This window comes from Mauremys reevesii, linkage group 10 (genome assembly GCF_016161935.1).
Source record: "Mauremys reevesii isolate NIE-2019 linkage group 10, ASM1616193v1, whole genome shotgun sequence".
Taxonomy (NCBI): domain Eukaryota; kingdom Metazoa; phylum Chordata; order Testudines; family Geoemydidae; genus Mauremys; species Mauremys reevesii.
The window spans coordinates 12,562,479-12,581,658 of NC_052632.1; the positions used below are offsets into that span (position 1 = coordinate 12,562,479).

The 19,180-nt window shown below is 44.6% G+C and overlaps 1 protein-coding gene across 5 annotated transcripts in view; it reads right to left on the reverse strand.

Annotated features, from left to right (window-relative positions):
* SV2B (synaptic vesicle glycoprotein 2B) overlaps positions 1 to 19,180 on the reverse strand; it is a 116,174-nt gene that overhangs the window by 24,789 nt on the left and 72,205 nt on the right. For all 5 annotated transcript variants that reach the window (XM_039493173.1, XM_039493170.1, XM_039493171.1 and 2 more), the window contains 2 exons: positions 17,477 to 18,367; positions 564 to 744 (listed from right to left, as the gene is read on the reverse strand). In XM_039493173.1, coding sequence (XP_039349107.1) covers positions 564 to 744; positions 17,477 to 17,999 — 704 coding nt within the window. In that variant the 5' untranslated portion in view covers positions 18,000 to 18,367. The remainder of the gene's footprint in view (positions 1 to 563; positions 745 to 17,476; positions 18,368 to 19,180) is intronic.

The window sequence follows — 19,180 nt, forward strand, 5'->3', positions numbered from 1 at the left end:
ACTCTGGGGCTGCAGCTACAGGCACCAACTTTCCAATGCCCCAGGGGTGGGGGGGAGCTCACTGCTCAACCCCTGGCTCTGCCACAGGCCCTGCCTCCACTCCACCCCCTTCCTGCCCCCTCCCCTGAGCCTGCCATGCCCTCACTCTTCCTGCCTCCCCCCAGAGCCTCCTGCACACCACGAAACAGCTGATTGGGACGTGCTGGGAGGGAGGGGGAGGCGCTGATTGGTGGGGCTGCCGGTGGGTGGGAAGCACTGGGAGCCAGGGGTGGGGGGAGCTGATTGAGGGCTTGCTGATGTGTTACTGTGGCTTTTTGGCAATGTATATTGGTAAATTCTGGCTCCTTCTCAGGCTCAGGCTGGCCACCCGTGCTCTAGATCCTTCCAGGGTGATGTGAACATTTTATTTAGAACACAAACATGCTGTGTAGAACCTGTCCAGTCAATCCTTCCATTTTCTCAGCTGGCAATCCCAAATCATTGTGCAGTTTCATCTAGCACAAAGGGTTCTCCCATCTTAAACCTCAGCCTGGAGCTGAGGAACTAAAGAGAGTGTTACCCACCCGAGGCCGGAGATAAGGCGGCAGAAGAGGAAGAATCCATATCCTTGGACGAAGGAGGAGAGGAATGCAAAGGCAGCGTTGATTGCGAGTGATATGATGAGGCATTTCTTCCTTCCCAGTTTATCTGCCAGGCCACCCCAAATGACAGCTCCCACCATCATTCCCAGGTAGACTATCAGCCCTAGAGGAAAGAAAGACAGGGAGCTGAGTGACATCCTCTCACATGTGCAATACAGGGCAATTAGGTCGATAATGCACACATATCCAACGTTTGGAGCACTTCCTCACAAATCCCAAACTGCCACCAACCAAGGCCCTGTCAGCAAATATTGAAATACTTCACCAGCCTGAATTCCTGTCAGTGTCTGACACATTGACTTTCTACTTGAGCGAAACAGCACCCTTTGCCAGATTACCAGTCAGGCCAAAGTTGCTTCACCAAGTGCTAGTGATGGGCTCATACATCCTCATCTGAGAATCAAATTTCTAGGCACTGTAAAGTCAGTCATCAGCTGTCAGGAGGAGTACACCTGCTGGTGACATCCAAAATGGTACCTCAGGCTACTTCAGAGGGAGTCATCTAATGTCGCTTTTCCAACCCTTAGACTTTCAAAGCCCCATGAGTCTGAAGGAACGTGCAATCATATTTGCTTGGAAAGTTCCGGCACATAGCGGGTGCTCTCAGGATACAAAATGATCATTATGAATAATAATATTTTGCAAACAGGGTAGGCCCAGCTCTCAAACATAAACCCCTCAGGCAACTGGCTGTTTATTCTTTCCAGGAGCCGTTCTTTAGGGAGTCAGTGTGGCTGAGTGGTCTGAGCATGAGGCTAGAGGCCAGGAATGCCTGAATTCTACTGGTGCTTCTGCCACCAATTCATCCTGTGTCCTTGAGTTTCTCCCAACCTCAGTGTGTCCATCTGTACAACCATGATAATGATGCCTGCCTCCCAGGGCTGTTATTAGGACTGAGTGTTATTATTTTTCTCAGACTCTCCTCTGACTCAATTCCAGGTAACAACAAACACCCGATTTACTCAGCTTCAAGTGAGATCTCATTTCTCCCCCCCCCACCCCCCCAAAAAAAATCCTCAGGAGCTGTCTCATTTGGCCAAGCCCACAGCCATCTCTTCCCTAGCACATCCCAGGCACATCAGCCAGAGCCAGGCATAAGCAGCTTAGAATACACGTGTCCCTGCTGTATGCCACTAACTGCACAACAGGAGTCTGACATCTTACATCTACTAACCCCTCGCAGTGCAACTGGTGCTGAGCGAGCACAGGGAGGGGTGCTGTGTGGCAGTTGATGATAACTCAGGCAACCGGGAGAGGACAGAGGGAGAGCTAAAGGAATGGAAAATTTCTTTGCAAGTTACATATTTCATCCGAGTGCCCCTTTAAGTATATCATCTCCTTTCCTCTCTGTATTTCATAGAGACATAGACTTCTGAGACTAGAAGGGACCATTAGATCATTTAGTCTGACCTCCTGAATAACAGATCATAGAATTTCAGCTAGTTACTACTGTATTGATCCCAACAATGTGTTTGACTAAGGCATATCTGCCTTGATCTGAAGACTTAGAGAGATGGAGAATCCACCACTTCTCTTGGCAGCTTGCTCCAAGGGTTAATTATCCTGGCTGTTAAAAAAGTGTGTCTTATTTCTAACTTGAATTCGTCTGACTTCAGCTTTCAAACTCTGGTTCTTTGAAAAGAAAGTTTTAGTGCTGGCTGAAAGTGCTGGATTGAGAAGAAAGAATTGATTCACCCCTGAAACAGGTATTCTGTGCAGTAGCATCCTCACATCCTAGGCACCATGTGCCTCTTAACTCTCACCTGGAAAGAAGGGCAATTCAGACTCCAAGACCCATTCAGTCCTTGGCCACTCTGCTGATACTACCAACAACGGGACCAAATGAAGAGCTAAGATCAAGTCCCACCAACTCATCCATGTTCCAACCCCACCTCATTTTTTTAAGATCCACTGATTTCAGCGAGGAAATAGAATATTCAGATTAAGGGCCCCATCCCGAAGTCCTTTTGCTGGCAAAATGCCCACTCAGGCCAGCAGGCATTTTGCTCATGTAAGGACAGCAGGATCAGATGTTAAGCATTTAAATCTGATTACATACAGTGCGTATCAGTGCCTGAGGGGCTGGAAAAATTGATCAGGTAGAGTTAGATGATTTGTTTAGCTATAAGGAGAGAACATTTGGTGATGTCAGTCCAGCAGCAGGCAACCAATGGACAGAGTCTGTGAACGCAACAAGTCATGGCTTGGTCTGGTTTCCAGCTTTCAGATCTTTGATTTAACTTTCTCTATTAGCAAATTCCCTATATTAATTCTTAATCAATGGAAGATGCAATACGGGAGGTGATCAGCCAGGAACAGTTGCCCAAGTGTCTCTTTCAATAATCCCAGAGGTGGTGTGGACATGCCTTAGACACTTGGGTCAGGTAGTCATCTGCTATCAATCAGTGTTATTCCATTGAAATCAATGTCATTCCACTGACTTACACTCGCTGAGGATGTGGCCTTTCAAGTAGTTCATTTGCTGCTGTGTAACTGTGCTGCTGCAACTCCAACAGTCCCAGAGTGAAATGTCTGGTGACTAAGTAGATTTTCATCATATGTTCTGATGGACCTGTAAGCATGCTGAGTCTGTGGTGTCCAGGCAGCACCTCCATGAAGAACATTACAGCATCAGCAGCTATATGGCTAATAAATTGGGCGTGAGGCCCAAAGCTCCCCCCCAGTGGGTTGTCATCTTCAAGTTATTGAGTCACAGAATAGTTTAGGAGTATCAGGAATGGTATGTTTTACTGGCAATTTCATGTGAGAACCCAAGGACCCGGTGGGCCATGGGAGAAAATGGATTTGCAAAGTTACCAAACTGTTTATCTTCCTCTTTTTTAATTTTCTCCCAGGAGTGCGAGGCAGAACACCCAGGGCCAAGTGAAGGAAGGTGAACTGACCTTCATCCTACTGACAGATTAGTGATAGAAAACCCAACCAACCAACCAGGACTAAAAAATCAGCCCCAAAACGGAGGCTACTGATTGGACACTGTTAATAATTCAGCAAGCAATGAGCATCCTCAATTCCAGCAGACATTCTTTTTGGTTCCCAGAGCACTCTACCCACCTCTGGTGTGCTTTGATCAGCCACTGCAGTAACAGTCCCACCTGTAAATCTGGGAATGGCCCTGATTTTGCAGTTTGCCATCTCTCTATCTATAAAATTGTCCAGATTACATCGGCCAGTAACATTTTAAAACAGAAAAGGCAAACTAATTTCCCTTAATTGTGATGCAACATTGCTATCACTGAGCCACTGGTGAAACATCTAGAGGGAAACTCAGCCCAACCCGTCTTGCACCAAGAGTGATGTGCAAACAGATTGGCACTGAGATGCTCATAAGATAAACATGTGGATGGTATCCCAGATGAAGCTCCATGAGACAAGCCTCTTGATTCCCTGGGACCTCTGTGAGCTGGGACCCAAAGTCAGACACTCCACTGGGCAAGCACCCACAACTCCTGCTGGAGACAAAGAGATTAAGGTGCTCAGAATCCCCCCAACAACCAGCCCGTTCCCATTTAAGTGCCTATATATGGCTCAGAGGGCTGATACTGTGAGATTCTGTTATTCTGGGATGTGTTAGGAGTAGCATGTGTAAGACAGGAGGTAATTGTCCCATGCTACTTAGCACTGGTGAGGCATCAGCTGGAGTACTGTGTCTAGTTTTGAGCACCACACTTTAAGAAGGATGTCAACAAATTGGAGAGAGTCCAGAGGAGAGCAACAAAAAAATGAGAAGATGTTTGGGAAATGTGTACTATGTTAGTCTAGAGAAGAGAAGGCTGAGGGGGGACATAATAGTCTGCAAATGTCTAAAAGGTTCTCATAAAGAGGACAATGATTAATTATTCTCCATGTCCACCAAGGGTAGGATTAGAAGCAATCAGCTTTGTTTGCAGCAAGGGAGATTTAGGTTGGCTTTTAGGAAAAAGTTTGTAACTGGAAGAATAGCTAAGCACTTGAACAGGTTACCGAGGGAGGTTGTGGAATCTCCATCATTGGAGGTTTTTAAGAACAGGTTAAACAAACACCTGTCAGAGATGGTCTAGATCTACCTAATCCTGCCTCAGCGCAGGGGGCTGGACTGCATGACCTCTTGAGGTCCCTTCCAGCCCAACATTTCTATGATTTACAGCCCTGTTTCTAGACCAAAGAGGTTCTGGTAAAAGTGTCCTTTCATAGGCCAAGCTAAAGAAAAATTCTGACCCTTTAAAGGTTCAGCCCTCACCTTGAGTCAAAGCCTGTCTCCACTGAGAGTTACCGGTGCTTCTCAGGAACTGGTCCTATGATGTGTAAAACCTCCTGTCCAAAAAAACTTGTCAGTGGGAGACCAGGGAACAGTAATGAACATTCTTGCAATACATACATGACTTGACTTAAGCTGATGACTGCAGGCACCATTCAACCATTCGGCAGAGGATTGATGAAGGGCAGCATCTGGCACAGTCAACTCCAATATTCTTCTGGATTGTAAATAGCCTATTTTTGTGTGTGGCATATGTTAATCAGATCTTGGGAAAGTACATATGACTAAAAACACTGACATCCCCTAACTAGAGCTGCGGGATTAACTCACAGTAAATTATTTAGTTTTCTTTCTCTGTTCACAGAGTTTCCATGACCTAATCATAATTTCCTTTCGTGTATTCATCGTATGAATTTGTTCAAATTATTCTTTTTCATTCTGTGGCTTGATCACAAACAGTTTGCTGAGCATATTTGCTATTCAAAATTCCATTCATGTTGATTGGTTAGACAAGTAATAGCATAAGTAGTTAACACATATTCTAACAGGCCACTTCACTTTGACTGGTCCTTTAGAGCAGTGTTTCCCAAACTTGGGACTCCGCTTGTGTAGGGGAAGGTTCCCACAACTCCCATTGGCCTGGAGCAGAGAACCGCAGCCAGTGGGAGCCGCAATTGGCCAGATCTGCGGCCCGGCCCACCAGGGGCTTTCCCTACACAAGAGGCGTCCCAAGTTTGGGAAACACTGCCTTAGAGTATGTGCTAACTACTTATGCTAAACTATCTGTTGGACTTTGTATATAGCTGTGACACTCTTAGTACCTTTCCCAGACCCGAAGCAAAGCTCTGTGTAGCTAGAAAGCGTGTCTCTCTCATCGACAAATGTTGGTCCAATAAAATATATTGATATGACCTCATCCATCTTGGCTACAGACAGCATGGCAGCCAGAAAAAGTGCATGCACATGGCATGGGAACTCAGGGCCACTCTCTCCACAAACACAGGCCTCTGCCACGTTCACTAAAATTAGAGATTTGGAAGATGCCGCAGCAATATATACAATACCCAAAATCATAATGAAGGCGAATCTCCAGGGGCTGCCATGTGGGCTAGGACTTTTACACTAGCCACTGGGAGACACTCTAATCCAGGGGTTGGCAACCTTTGGCACGCGGCTCACCAGGGTAAGCACCCTGGTGGGCTGGGCCAGTTTGTTTACCTGCTGCGTCCATAGGTTCGGCCGATTGCAGCTCCCACTGGCCGTGGTTCACTGTCCCAGGCCAATGGGGGTGGCGGGAAGCGGCACGGGACAAGGGATGTGTTGGCCGCCGCTTCCTGCTTCCCCCATTGGTCTGGGACAGCGAACTGTGGCCAGTGGGAGCCGCAATCAGTCGAACCTGCGGACGCGGCAGGTAAACAAACCGGCCCGGCCCACCACGGTGCTTACCCTGGCGAGCTGCGTGCCAAAGGTTGCCAACCCCTGCGCTAACCCCACAAACTGCAGTTGCTCCGATTCCATCCAGGAGAGGGAAGTGGCTGCACGTCCTGGGTATGTTGGCAGTGTGTCACAGTCACCTATCCCGCTGATAAATCTGGCCAACAGAACAAGGGATGTTCCTGCAGCACCACTAAGCCCACGTTCCTGCATCCAGATTAAAAATGAATGATCAGGCAGGGTTAATTGTTTTCTGCCGGGAAAATCCAGGTTGGCAGCTGTTCATCCAAAGCTTCTTAAAAACAACAGCAACAAAAATGAATCTGCTCAGGAGGCGGTTGCTGCATTCTAACCTGCAAGACTCCTTTCTTGTAGCCAGGGATCTATTATTATTATAACTGAATATCCCGACTGAGGGCGTGGGAGCCAGGTGCCCAGCCCTGGGGGGTATTTGTTATTCAGCAGCCGCCCAGCTCAGAGTGAATGAGCAACTGCTCCAATACTCTGGATATTTTATGGAAGTCCCCCTTTGTGATAAACTGTCTGACTCAGCCATTTGGACTGAAGCAAATGCTGCTTCCTCTCTTTCTGCAAACAAGATACCCGGTGGACTTCAGAGCTTTGTTAGAGGAATGATAATATTGAGAGAGATCCACGGTTCTGCAAAAGCATCAGGACTCATTTCCTTATTTTATTAACAAAGGAGCTGATCCTGTATTATTAGCCTGTGTGATGCAGAAGCAGATATTGAGGTGCCTTGTGTACCACAGCTGGTGACCACAGACACACTGCAGGTGCAAACTGTCAGTCTGCAACAATCTCTACATCGTGTATGTGCTCTGTATTGGCATCCTTTGCTCCCCAAGGGTTGAACTGAGGCTCATCGCCCTAGTGCCTCAGGATGTCATCTAAGGGAATAGAGGAGACTTGTAGTCAGGCCTCCTTGTGCCAAATCCTGGTTTCCAAACTCCAGTGCACAGAGGTCAATTTCGGCAACAGCAGTTGCTCCGACCAAGTTGAAGGGACTTAGCTCCAGGAAGGAGAGAAGGGCAAACATCTGTTCACAGGTGTATCTTTGCTTGGTTTGGGGCCAGAGCAGGATTTGGCCGATAGTGTTATTTCTAATCAGTGATAGGATTTGAATTAATTGCATGGCTGGTGTCAGTGACTGGCAGCTTTATGTGGGGGAGGATTTAAAGGGGCAACAACTGCACATGAAGAAGCAGCCCAAGAAGGAGCCTGGAGCTGCTATTGTAGCTGAAGAACAGATCAGATTCTGAGCTCAGGAACCCAAGCTAAAGGTGGGCCCCAAGGTTATTGCTCTGTGATACAGCATTTGTTAAGATGAGTTCTATGTAAGGTGCATTAAAGCTATTGATTAGTGTTGCAAAACATAACTCAGTGGAAGTGGCTTCTTTTTAGTTTCAGACTTTTTTTGAGTCTTGTAAAGCAGTGGCAATGGGTAAGCCAGCCCCCAAAACCTTCAAACAATCAAGAACTGCAGCCATCACTTCAGTGGCTATCAGAGGCAAACCACTTCACTGGTTTCTAAGGAACTGGTGGTCAGTTACAGTACAACCCACTCCACAGCTGAAATGAAATCAAGGGAATTATTTATTATGATGGACAGTTGGGGGGAGTGTCCTTTTGTGAAGACTACATGCCCTAGCCAACATCATAAAACCTTCATTTAGGCACCTGCACTAAAATACTCCACCGGTAAGTGCCAGAACAAGTAAAGGAAAGAAAATGTACTAATAGCAATTTTCCTGGATGGACATCCTACAACGATGAATGATATTCATCATTTACTATTCTTTTCCAAAATGTGCCCCATGTTTTTCTTCTGGGGGAGTTGTGCAGGAGGCCAGTTACAGAAAGGCTACATGATCTGGATGAGGCTACGGAAAGAAGATCACCAGTTTTGTAAAAGATACAAAACAGAAGGAAAAGCAAGTAAGGATCAGAGCAGCCAAAATCCAAAGGAATCACAGCTACTTAGGTGACTGAGCAAATGATGATCAGCCTCAACAAAGGTACAGTCATTAATTAGTCTGTGCAGAAGAAACCAGCCTGCGGAATGACAGCCTAGTGGGACTGTCATCCAGAGTGCTGTGCACCAAAGGGATTTAGGGATTACTGATAATTGAAATCATGGACCCAGTCCATATACCACTGCAGCCGAAAAGGCAAATTAGATATTGATGCAGGGGATATGAAAGAGGTAATATTGTTACTTTCTAAAACCATTGTGTGTTAAATCCCTTCTGGAATATTGTGAGCATGGTCCCACAGCAACAATTCTATTACCTCCAAAAGGAAACAAGCGTGATATTAGGTCAGGGTTGGCAGCCTTTGGCACGCAGCTCGCCAGGGTAAGCACCCTGGCGGGCCAGGCCAGTTTGTTTACCTGCCGCGTCCACAGGTTCGCCGCTCCAGGCCAATGGGGGCCACGGGAAACAGCGCGGGCCGAGGGATGTGTTGGCCGCAGCTTCCCGTGGCTCCCATTGGCCTGGAGTGGCAAACTGCTTCCAGTGGGAGCCGCAATCGGCTGAACTTGCGGATGCGGCAGGTACACAAAATGGCCCAGCCCGCCAGGGCTCTTACCCTGGCAAGCTGTGTGCCAAAGGTTGCCAACCCCTGTATTAGGTATTGGAAATCTAAATAATAAGCAGAACTGGACAAAATAATTTGATCAGATTTTGAAACTAAATTCCTTCTGCTGTGTTCTTCCTGTTTTTTCCTTTCATAGAATATTCTACGGAACAAATTTACTGTCAGGAATGTCCAATGAAATAGCAAATGTTATGAAAATATAAAAGGCTATTCACTGGAAACCAATTTTTAATTTGGAAACTTGAAAGTTCACACCAGAAACCTAATTCCAAAAGTTATGGTCATCCAGCCAGAGACAGAAGTATGTTGTGTGACCTAAACCCAGGGTTGTGAGTTCAATCCTTGAGGATGCCATTTGAGGATTGGTCCTGCTTTGAGCAGGGGGTTGGACTAGATGACCTCCTGAGGTCCCTTCCAACCCTGATATTCTATGATTCTAAGCAAAACTAACTAAAGAAGCAGAGATGTTGGGTATTAAAAGTAACAGCTGTCAAGCAATTTGGAGAACAATCATTATTTGCAGCCATTATGCTGTGACTAATATAAAATAATGAATACATGTGAGAAGAATGCAATCTGCTCAGAAAATATTTGTCAAAAGAAAAAGGTGAAATTCAAAGAATAAACTCTTGGTTATGAATAATTCAACCAGCTGTAGCTATGCAGAAAATGTAAAGGCATTGGGTTTGTTCCCATTGAAAAAGAGGAAAACTTTGAGGTGCCATCATCAAAGTTTCCAAATTAAGAAATTCTTTTGGCTTCTGTAGAAAGTCCATCACCTGTGTTGTGCAAGATGATCACAATGGTCCCTTCTGGCCTTAAACTCTATGAATCTATGAATAAGAAAGGATGGATACAATACTATGCTATGCTAAGTGCTTATTAATTTATTATTACTATTATAATATTCCAGCAAAGTTGTTAGAGACAAACTGTCCTAGTTTCAGAAACCAAAAGATATAAGGTAAAATTTTCAAAATTACCAGAGTGACTTAGATTCCTATGGGGCAAAATCACTTTTGAAAATGGGACGTTGGAAGTCAATGAGATGCAGGCTCTTAAGTCAAGTAGGGGCTTTTGAAAATTTTACCTATGGTCCTAAGGACCTGGGAATAAATAGGGAACTCAGGCAGAATGATTTCACGCAAAGGAGTAACATTCCCTGGAGTAGATTTGCTCTTACAGAAGATTGGGGGCAGGGTACACTGAACAAATGGAAGATATGAATAAAATAGCCAAACAAAAGGTAGGTATGTTGGGTCAGATGGCCTTTTCGGTTCCTGATATTTCCTATGTGCTTTTGCTTGTAGGATAGTTGCTGCTTTATCTATAGATCTCATTGCCCTGGAAAATGGCAATCAAATGATACAGAAAGAAAATTCCCATTGGTTCATATAGCATTTACTTTGTTGAATAAACAGAAGTGGAGATCGCTCACCTACCATTTAAAATGACTTACCCTACCAGTTAAAAAATGAGTCACCACACTTAAAATAATAACAATGGGATTTTCCTATTCAAAGGGAGGGGGGAACACATATAAACTAGCCGTGAGTGATTTGTGGCTGCTGGGAATTCTGAGGGAATTCTGCAAAGTCAAAGCAAAGGTGGATTTAGAAACCCACAGAATCTTCCAACATGCCATTGAAAATGCGCGCTGAATATTTCACTGGGTGCCGCCAGCACAGAAAGTGGGTGGGTGTTTGCACTCAGTGTCATTCAAAATACCCCCACGGGTCTTGTCCATCAATTTAAAATTCATAACACCATCTGGTTCCCCCCCTTCTCCCTCACACCTAGTCCCTCTGCTAAACTGAAGTCTTCAATAGAAGAAGCCAAATTAATCCTTTGCCATTAAATGAAAAGCTGTTCATTTGGGCTCACGTCAGATAAAATTACTGCTGTGTTTACAAATGAGGAGACAATCATTACACTGCACCAAGCTCTACCTTTCCAGCTAGATAGAGCACCAGTGGTGCAAATACTCCAACAAAAATATTGGCCAACACTGACTGGTAGTGTTTGTGCCTCTTTCGTGCCTGCCAATTCTAATGAACTTGCAGGCAGAAATGTTGCAGAAAACCTCAAGAAATATATTACAGAATATTCATGAGCAGCAGATTTGGGTCAAAATCATGAACAGCGGCACCAAAACACTGATTCTAAGTGTCCAGCTACACAACAAGCTTAAACAGCAGTACAGAGTTTTCTGGCTTGGTTAAGAGCATCGTGCTCTAACATGGTTGTTTGCAGCGTTGTCAGGACAATACACTTATGGAGATATGTTCATAAATCATGTGATGGCCTAAGTCATAGGCTGCCATGGTTAGGCTTGTAGGCCCAAGGCACAGAAAAGGGCGGGCCATCGGTAGGGCCCTACCAAATTCACGACCATGAAAAACGTGTCATGGACCGTGAAATCTGGTCTTTTGTGTGCTTTTACCCTATACTATACAGCAGGGATTGGCAACCTTTGGCACGCGGCTCACCAGGGTAAGCACCTTGGCGGGCCAGGCCGGTTTGTTTACCTGCCATGTCTGCAGGTTCGGCCTATCGCGGCTCCCACAGGCCGCGGTTCGCTACTTCAGGCCAATGGGGGCAGCGGGAAGTGGCAGCCAGCACATCCCTCGGCCCACACCACTTCCCGGCCAGCAGCCTTGTACAAATCATTCAATTTCTCCTTGTCTCAGTTTCCTCTTCTGTAAAGTGATGACAATAAGCCTACTTCACTGGGGATTTGCAAAGATTAAACTATTTGAGCTCCTCATAGGAAAGGTGCTAACTATGTAAGTGAAAGATATTATTATGCATCTTTTATAGTATTTATACACTTACTGGCCTGTGTGAATAACTGATAATATTAACCCCCTAAGATGCTAGTAATAGCAATAATGAATGCACATAGTACCGCCAATCAATATGCATGCATGGAAGATATAATCTGATTGGTTGATATTCCTCCAGGTGCCAGTATTGCTCACTTCTCAAGTGACTAGAAACTTACTGACTCATCACAGAACTGTTTTCAGCCAGTCACAAGGCAGGAATTTTCTTGTCTGTTGCAGTAGATTTAATACATTTATTTATTATTATTATTATTATTTATTTTATTTATTATAGCATCAGACTCAGCTAAAGCAGAAATGTCTGAATAAGTGGAAATAACCCGGTGAGAAATTAACAAACTTCTCTGCCCACAAAATTTAAAAAATAAATGCCATCAATGTGCTAAAATATTCACTGCTGTGGGTGTGGGTTTTTAATTCCCCCAGCACTCGTCTTTGAGATAACATTTCACATCAAGGGAAAACCCAAATACTTGTTCTTTACCATTAGGAATAACTGGGGTTAAAACAGCTGCTAATTTGCATCTGAAGTAGAACTGTTTATTTTCAGCACAAAATTGAAATGTTTTATGAAATTTCAGAGGTGTCACATGGATTTCTCACATTTCAAGAAGATCTATGGGCATTTGTTTGGTTGCAGTTTTTACTGGAGCTGACTGTAATTTTGGTAATTTTCCCACTTTTTCTGAAGGGGGAAAAACATGCAAAACACCAGGGGTGCTGGAACAATTTGTATATTGGGGGTGCTGACAGCCATTGAACCAAATTGTAAACCCTGCATATAATGGAAACCACTTCAAGCCAGGGGGTGCAGCAGCATCCCTACACCCCCAGTTCCAGCACCTATGCAAAACACTGGGACTTAAAGGCAAAACATTCTTTCGGCAAAAGCCAAAGTTCACCAGTTTACTCAGCACCACTTTTAGCTCTTGCAATTTGTCTTTCTTCTTTTCTTAAATGGTTTGATTATTTCTCCTATTCATTTTCCATTTGCCCATTCCGCTACACCCATGACCAAGAGAACGAGAGTCACTTTCATAGGTGCAAACATTAGCAGCTGCCTGGAAGCAACCTTAGCTCTGTCTGGAATGACCTAATCATGTTTCCTTATCGAAAATACGACTAGATCAGTCACCAGAGAATAAATATGAACTCTTGTGCTGATTCTATTTGTATGTAGAAAAGGTAAGGGATAGTAACTCATGCGTATATAATGACCCAGGGGCCATGGTAATTTGAGTGAAAATCATGCCCGCTCTAATAAAACCTCCGCTCATTTCACATAGACACTCTCTTGCAGATTATCACTGCACATTAGGCACACATTGAGCCAAAAGAGCTCTTTGATTGCTACCATTATTCTGACAAGTCAGTCTATAAGTATAATTGAACCTTGAACATTAACAAGACTAATTTGCCAGAGTACAACCCCTAGAACATCAAAGAACTGGAATACCCAGAAGGTAATGAGCATGTGTCAGAAGCTCTGAGCTTCCTGAATAGGTCTGACTACTGTCTCCTTTTTTGAGTAGTTGGTGTGTGGCCAGGAAAGTTGAACGAGGAAAGGTTCTGAGGAAGCTAATTTTTTTGTATCCATCATTAGCACCTTTATAGTTCTCCCCTTCAGGTGCTAAGCTCAGTTGTGCCTACACTAACATGCCATGCCCTCCTGGGTGCTCAGAAGAGGAGAAATCCTATGCTAGGGGCACAGAACCCTCCTGAGCCCAAGGGTATTTGTGTCATTGAGTATTCATTATTCATACTCCCGCACATCTCTGCAGGCTAAGTGTTTGCTAAGCCATTCCTAAAACAATTTATTTTCACACCGATTTATCTCAGAGCCCTAGAATCCAAGCCGACTCCTCCTACATGCATTAAGCCTGCTGCAGGAGGGAAAACACCGACAGTTGAGACTATATTAGTGAAACCATTTTTTATTTTAAAAAAATGTACTGATTTGAGAACCTCTTTCTAGCCCACATCAACCAGTAGCAGTAGGGAAATACCCCATTGGTGTAGTCCACTTTCTGCACCTCCCCCATCTGGCTCTTCATTGAGCTGCACCAGCCTCAAGTTCTGAATACAAGCTCCAAAATCTGACTCCTAAAACAACTAGGAAAGAGATGTGGAAAACTGCAAATCCAAGTTCTAAAAAGTCCCCTTTTAACCTTAAGGAGAACTCCCACTGAGAAGGAACTAGGAGGAAAATGCCATCCCCCTTCATTAAAAATTGCAGACAGATGAACCTGACCTGGTCTACAAGCAGTAATTGGATAAACGTGCAAAAAGTTAGCTTGCTTATCCAAAGCTCACTCTGTGAACATTGAGTCAGGAAAGTATTGGGTTGGGAAAAACAGAAGAACAAGCTTCCTCATGAGACTTCTGGTACTCTCTAGCTCTGGATGGGCCAGTAATACTTCAAAGATATTTGGGGGGGGATGACATATCAGTGCTTCTGACTCTGGTGCATGTTAGACTGAGCTCCACCAAGATAGACATTTCTAGGGTCAGATTTTTAAAATAAATGGCCTGTTGTTCAAAGGTTCTCACCACCCAACATGCTGAAAATCTGTCCAGAAGCCTCCCAATGGGAGCTGCTGAAAATCTGACCCTGAACTCTTTTGATATTTTGGCCCTAGAAAATTGAAAAAGCTTTCGGAGGGTGGGTTGAGACTAATTAGCTAAATAAAGAAATAAATGCCCAGCCACCAAATCCAGCTGATGCACAATTAGTGCAGGACTTGGGGGTAGGATTGGAGAGAGAAAGGTGGCTCTGAGCTAAGTTACACCAGCCAGAGAGGTCCTTATCAGGGCAGCTGTCTGTTCCCTTTGTACTGCCAAAGTGGCACATGGGGGATGGATCTGACTCAAGCTTTGAAGTTAATTTCAGTTGAGGTAAACTGGCTGGGATCACGGGCCAGGATATAAACTACAAGCCTGGGAGATTTCTCCACCACCACTATGGATGCACACACTACCCAATCATCCCAATTCAGATACTCCAATGGTTGCTTCATTTGTCTTGTAAACCTCCTTTATTGTTGCCTGACTGGGTATCATTATCAGATAATTATCATTATCAGATAAGCCCGGACTCCTTAGGGCCTGGGAAAGTCTATACCTTATTTGGGTGAAAGTTTTCAGGAAAAAGTTATTTAATCCAAACTATTCCACTCAACTTCAACCTCAGTCAAAATAAATAAACCTTTGTTTAATGCCCAAGGGGACAGGACAGGAGTGAAACCAAGTGGGTGTTGTTACAGGTTGACTATTTAATCTCGTGTGGGACATTAAATTCATTCCCCAGATTTAGGAGGAATCCTCCATAGGCTACTTTTGACCCAGTACACATTAGCCAACAGCTTCAGCTGAGAATCCGGTGTCCAAAGGGAAATGACTGCACAGCTTCTCTGCTCATTAGGACTTTGGGCAAAGAGACATGGAGTCTGGACAAAGAGAAGAACATTGGTGAGAAGGGCAGCAACAGGGGAGACAATGTGGCAGCTTGCAAATTGCTGTGGAGGCCTAAGATCAGCAGCTGGGGAACACTGAGGCGTGGGGGGAAGGTACATGATAAGAAAAGAGACCTACACAGGCACCAAGAATAGAACTGAGCTGCAGCCACCTCTGCCTCTGGATGGAGAAAATGAAAAGCTAGTTGATGTGTAAAGTTTCCTGATTCTATGAGTGTTAAACCAGATAGAGCTATACCCTGTACTTCTTACACAGATGAAATTCCCATTGATTTTGGTGGGCATTTTACCTGAGTAAGGAGTGCAGAACTGAGCCCTTATAGATCAGCTTGTTGTTATTTCAGATAGGCCTTTCAGTCCACTTGCACCATACCAACCACAGAGGAAGCAAGAATCCTATCAGTCAAGGAGCTTTCAATTCAAAGAGACGCACAATACAATACAGGTTCATACTGAGCCGACTGGACAAAAGCTGGACTTCCCACCAAAGCATGCAGTTTGAGGGTTGATTAATATTGACTAGACTTCATGGGAAAATAAGGTTTTTAGGAGAGATTTAGAAGAGAAGAATGTGATAGGGATGGAGTTGCAGGCATAAGGGGCAGCACCGAGGAAGGGATACCTGTGAAAACCTGAAGCTGTATCACCAGATGGAAAGGAAATGCACCTGCTAGATGCTCCATTGTTCAGTAGCACCAAGGTGTGAGAGAGAGACAGCTCAAAACTGTTACAAATGCCTCCAATTTATACTAATGCTGATTCCAGACTCCAGCTGGTAACTATAAAGCTCACTGAGACTTTGCAGAATTTCTGCTATCATCACACTGGGAATGTATTCACAGTGGAGAGGAAAGAAAGATGCAAGGAATCAGAGACATTCAGTTGTGATTGGACTGTCCTTTAGGGTGTTTAAATGAAACTCTTTCCATTTCTCTATCCTAATCTAGCACTGGCCTCCTCATTACCCTTCGGAACGCTCTGCCACTGTCAGCGTGAGAGCCGTCTTCTCTGCAGATCCTACTATCTGAAGGAACCTTGCTGTGTCTCTCTGCACAGCTCCCTGATAGCCTAGCTGTAGCTTCCTTTCTGATGCACCCCTCAGTGTGGCCGAAAAGTCGAGCTGATCAGAAAATGGGGGAGAATTCTGCAGAAAAATCTGACTTCGTCAAAAAACCCAAACCTGGACAACTGAAAAAATTCAGACTCACAAATAATAATAATGATTATTAATAAAAAAAAACAGCTGAAAGCTGCCAAACATTTTTGGCCAAAACATTACTTTGGTTTTCGGTTTCCAGGTGCTCAAGGAAAGGAGACACTTCCACAAAAAATAACATATGGTCAAAAACAATTTTCCATCCACAAAATGTTGCAGCAAGCCATGCCCAAGAGTGCTCTTCTCTGCAGAGAAGCCCTGTGTCTCTTGTCTTCCTTCCTATGTCTCTCCTCATTCTCATCTATCCTTTCCTCTTCAAGCCTGATCAGAAAGTTTCTCTTTCCCCCTCATTTATACGCCACTCAGATACCACAGTGAAGGGCATGAGATTAGATTTGATTAGATAGGAGACTCTCATACATAAAAAAAAATATGTCTAAGGGAAGCTCACCCTCCTGTGGATAGAAATGAACTGGGATGGAGGCAAACACACAGAAATGATCCTCTGGGACATAGGTTCTGCTCATCCACTTAACCTAGTTTAATATATAGTTAAACTGACTCATCTACATTAGGCTCCATCAGACACTGCTTTGTGAGCTTAGCATTACAGTTGAGTTACTAAAAGGGTTGAAATCTAGTTCCCTGGGTGCTCGGATTGGGAATGTCTCCAGGCATGTTTGTCCTTTACATAAGCCTAATATTTTTGTATAAATAAACCTGCTCTCTTAGGCTGCCTGGCAGGGGACGTAATTCAAGTTCAGGTGCCAGGTGTGTCCTGGGCTGTGAGTACAGGAGTGGTAAATACATTCAGCGGCTGAGTATGGGCGTGCTTCTGTTATATTGCTCGTGAGAAGCCCCATTCTCATCAGCACATGGAAGGGCGTGGACAGGGTCTGGAATCAGCTCCATCTAGCCATCCTCAGCCCCACAAGAGGGAGTCAGGATGAGGGAAATGGGAAGGATCCTGAATGAACCCACCCTATGGAATAAGTTATGCTTGGATCCATCCCTGCTGCATAATGTCTGAAGGAAGGCTGTTCAGTGGCACTTACCTAGCATCCCTTTGTTTGAGCTGGACAAGCACATATCCTTCTCAGCACTGGGCAGAACAAAGCCAACCACAAACACCTCCACCCCATCCGCCATCAGTGCCAAGCCCAAAACAAAGAAGAGCATCCACTGGAAGCGCCCGTGGCCACACTCCTCGATGATGTTCTCATACTGGTGAGCAAGCTGCTCCTCATCCTCCATCCGCTCGGCTATGAGCTCAGCCTTGTCTCTAAACTCATCGGCCATGGCAGGGGCTTTCTTCTTCTGTTTGCCCTTAATGTCATCTGGGTGAGGGATGCCCTGGTACTCTCCTTCGTAGACCTCATCATCCTCATCATGGCCTTCCGTAGCATCGCTCTGGGCATCCTCTTCTTGGGTTGGCTCATTCCCATCATGGTAATAGCCATCTGAAGGTGCATAGTTGCCATCCTGATACCGGTAGTCATCTGACACCTGGTTCACCTCTCTAGCTATGTCCTTAGCCCCTTGATACAGATTTGCGTTGTTTCTATACCGATCAGCCATTTTGAGTTTATACTTCTGCACACAGTGTAGCGCGGTGTGTATAATCTTGAATGTAGACGTGTGTTTGTTTTATTTGTGAAATCTCTGCTACTAGCTACACAAACATAACTTCCCTCTGATCTGGAATCTGATGTGCAGTGCACTGAGCTGACTGTAAAATTTCAGGGGGAGTTTCTTACAGGGTTTTTGGTAACATTTCAGGTTTGAGCTAGACTTTGTTGACTTCCTTCTTTCAGTAGGAGGGAAGATGTAGTTGGGACTGTTGACTGGAGATATGTGAGGGATCAGGAACTTTATACAACCAGGAGCTAGGAAGACTTGGCAGGTTGCCCTTTTTCCTGATCCATTGTGCTGATGAAGGTCAAGCCCTGAGAAAGAGAGAGAAACAGCAATGAGACAATATTGAATTGACAGGAGAAAGGCAGTGAGTGAAATAGACAACATTCCAAACACACACTTTTCTATCTGAAGGATGCAAAAAGGAAATGGAACATTCAGAGATTGTTATTGCACCTTCTAAATGGGAGGCATGTAAAGGCTTTCATATGGGTTGGAGACCATGATTACCCTACTGATGTCCCAACTTGTGGCTGACACTGTCTTGAATCAGAGTATGTCATTCCTAGAAGGCCACAGCATTGGTTTCCATAGAGGACATCATGGTACTGAGTGGTGCTGATTGATCAATGCCTTTAAGTCACTAGAGGGATGTCTGTCTGCCAACTTGGAGCCCAGCCTTCACGATATTTAGGCACTCGGTGACATCTTAATAACAGAAAAATGGAGCTTTGCTTTCTCTTTTTAAGCCAGATCACAGATGTCATTTTATTATACAGATTTTTTTTAAATGTATCCCCATCTGGACAAAAAGACGTGACAGATGCAGTGCATGCAGAGAGAAATTCTTCTCCCACCCACCCATGCCCCATTTATTCCATTTCGAGCAGCCACTGGAGGAGAAGTTTTCTCAACAAATGAAGTTAATATGGAATCATGACCCTCTTCGGAAAAAATGGAACGAAGCCAAATCCTTTATAAACAACCTCAGATTTTTGACACCTGTAGTCAATTATTTTCCAAGTGGATTTCAGCCAGTTGGCTCTCTTGTGCCGTTTCCCATTATTATACAGAGCTGAAAACAAGGTTTTTGAAAAGGTGTCAATTAGTAAATAAATATACAG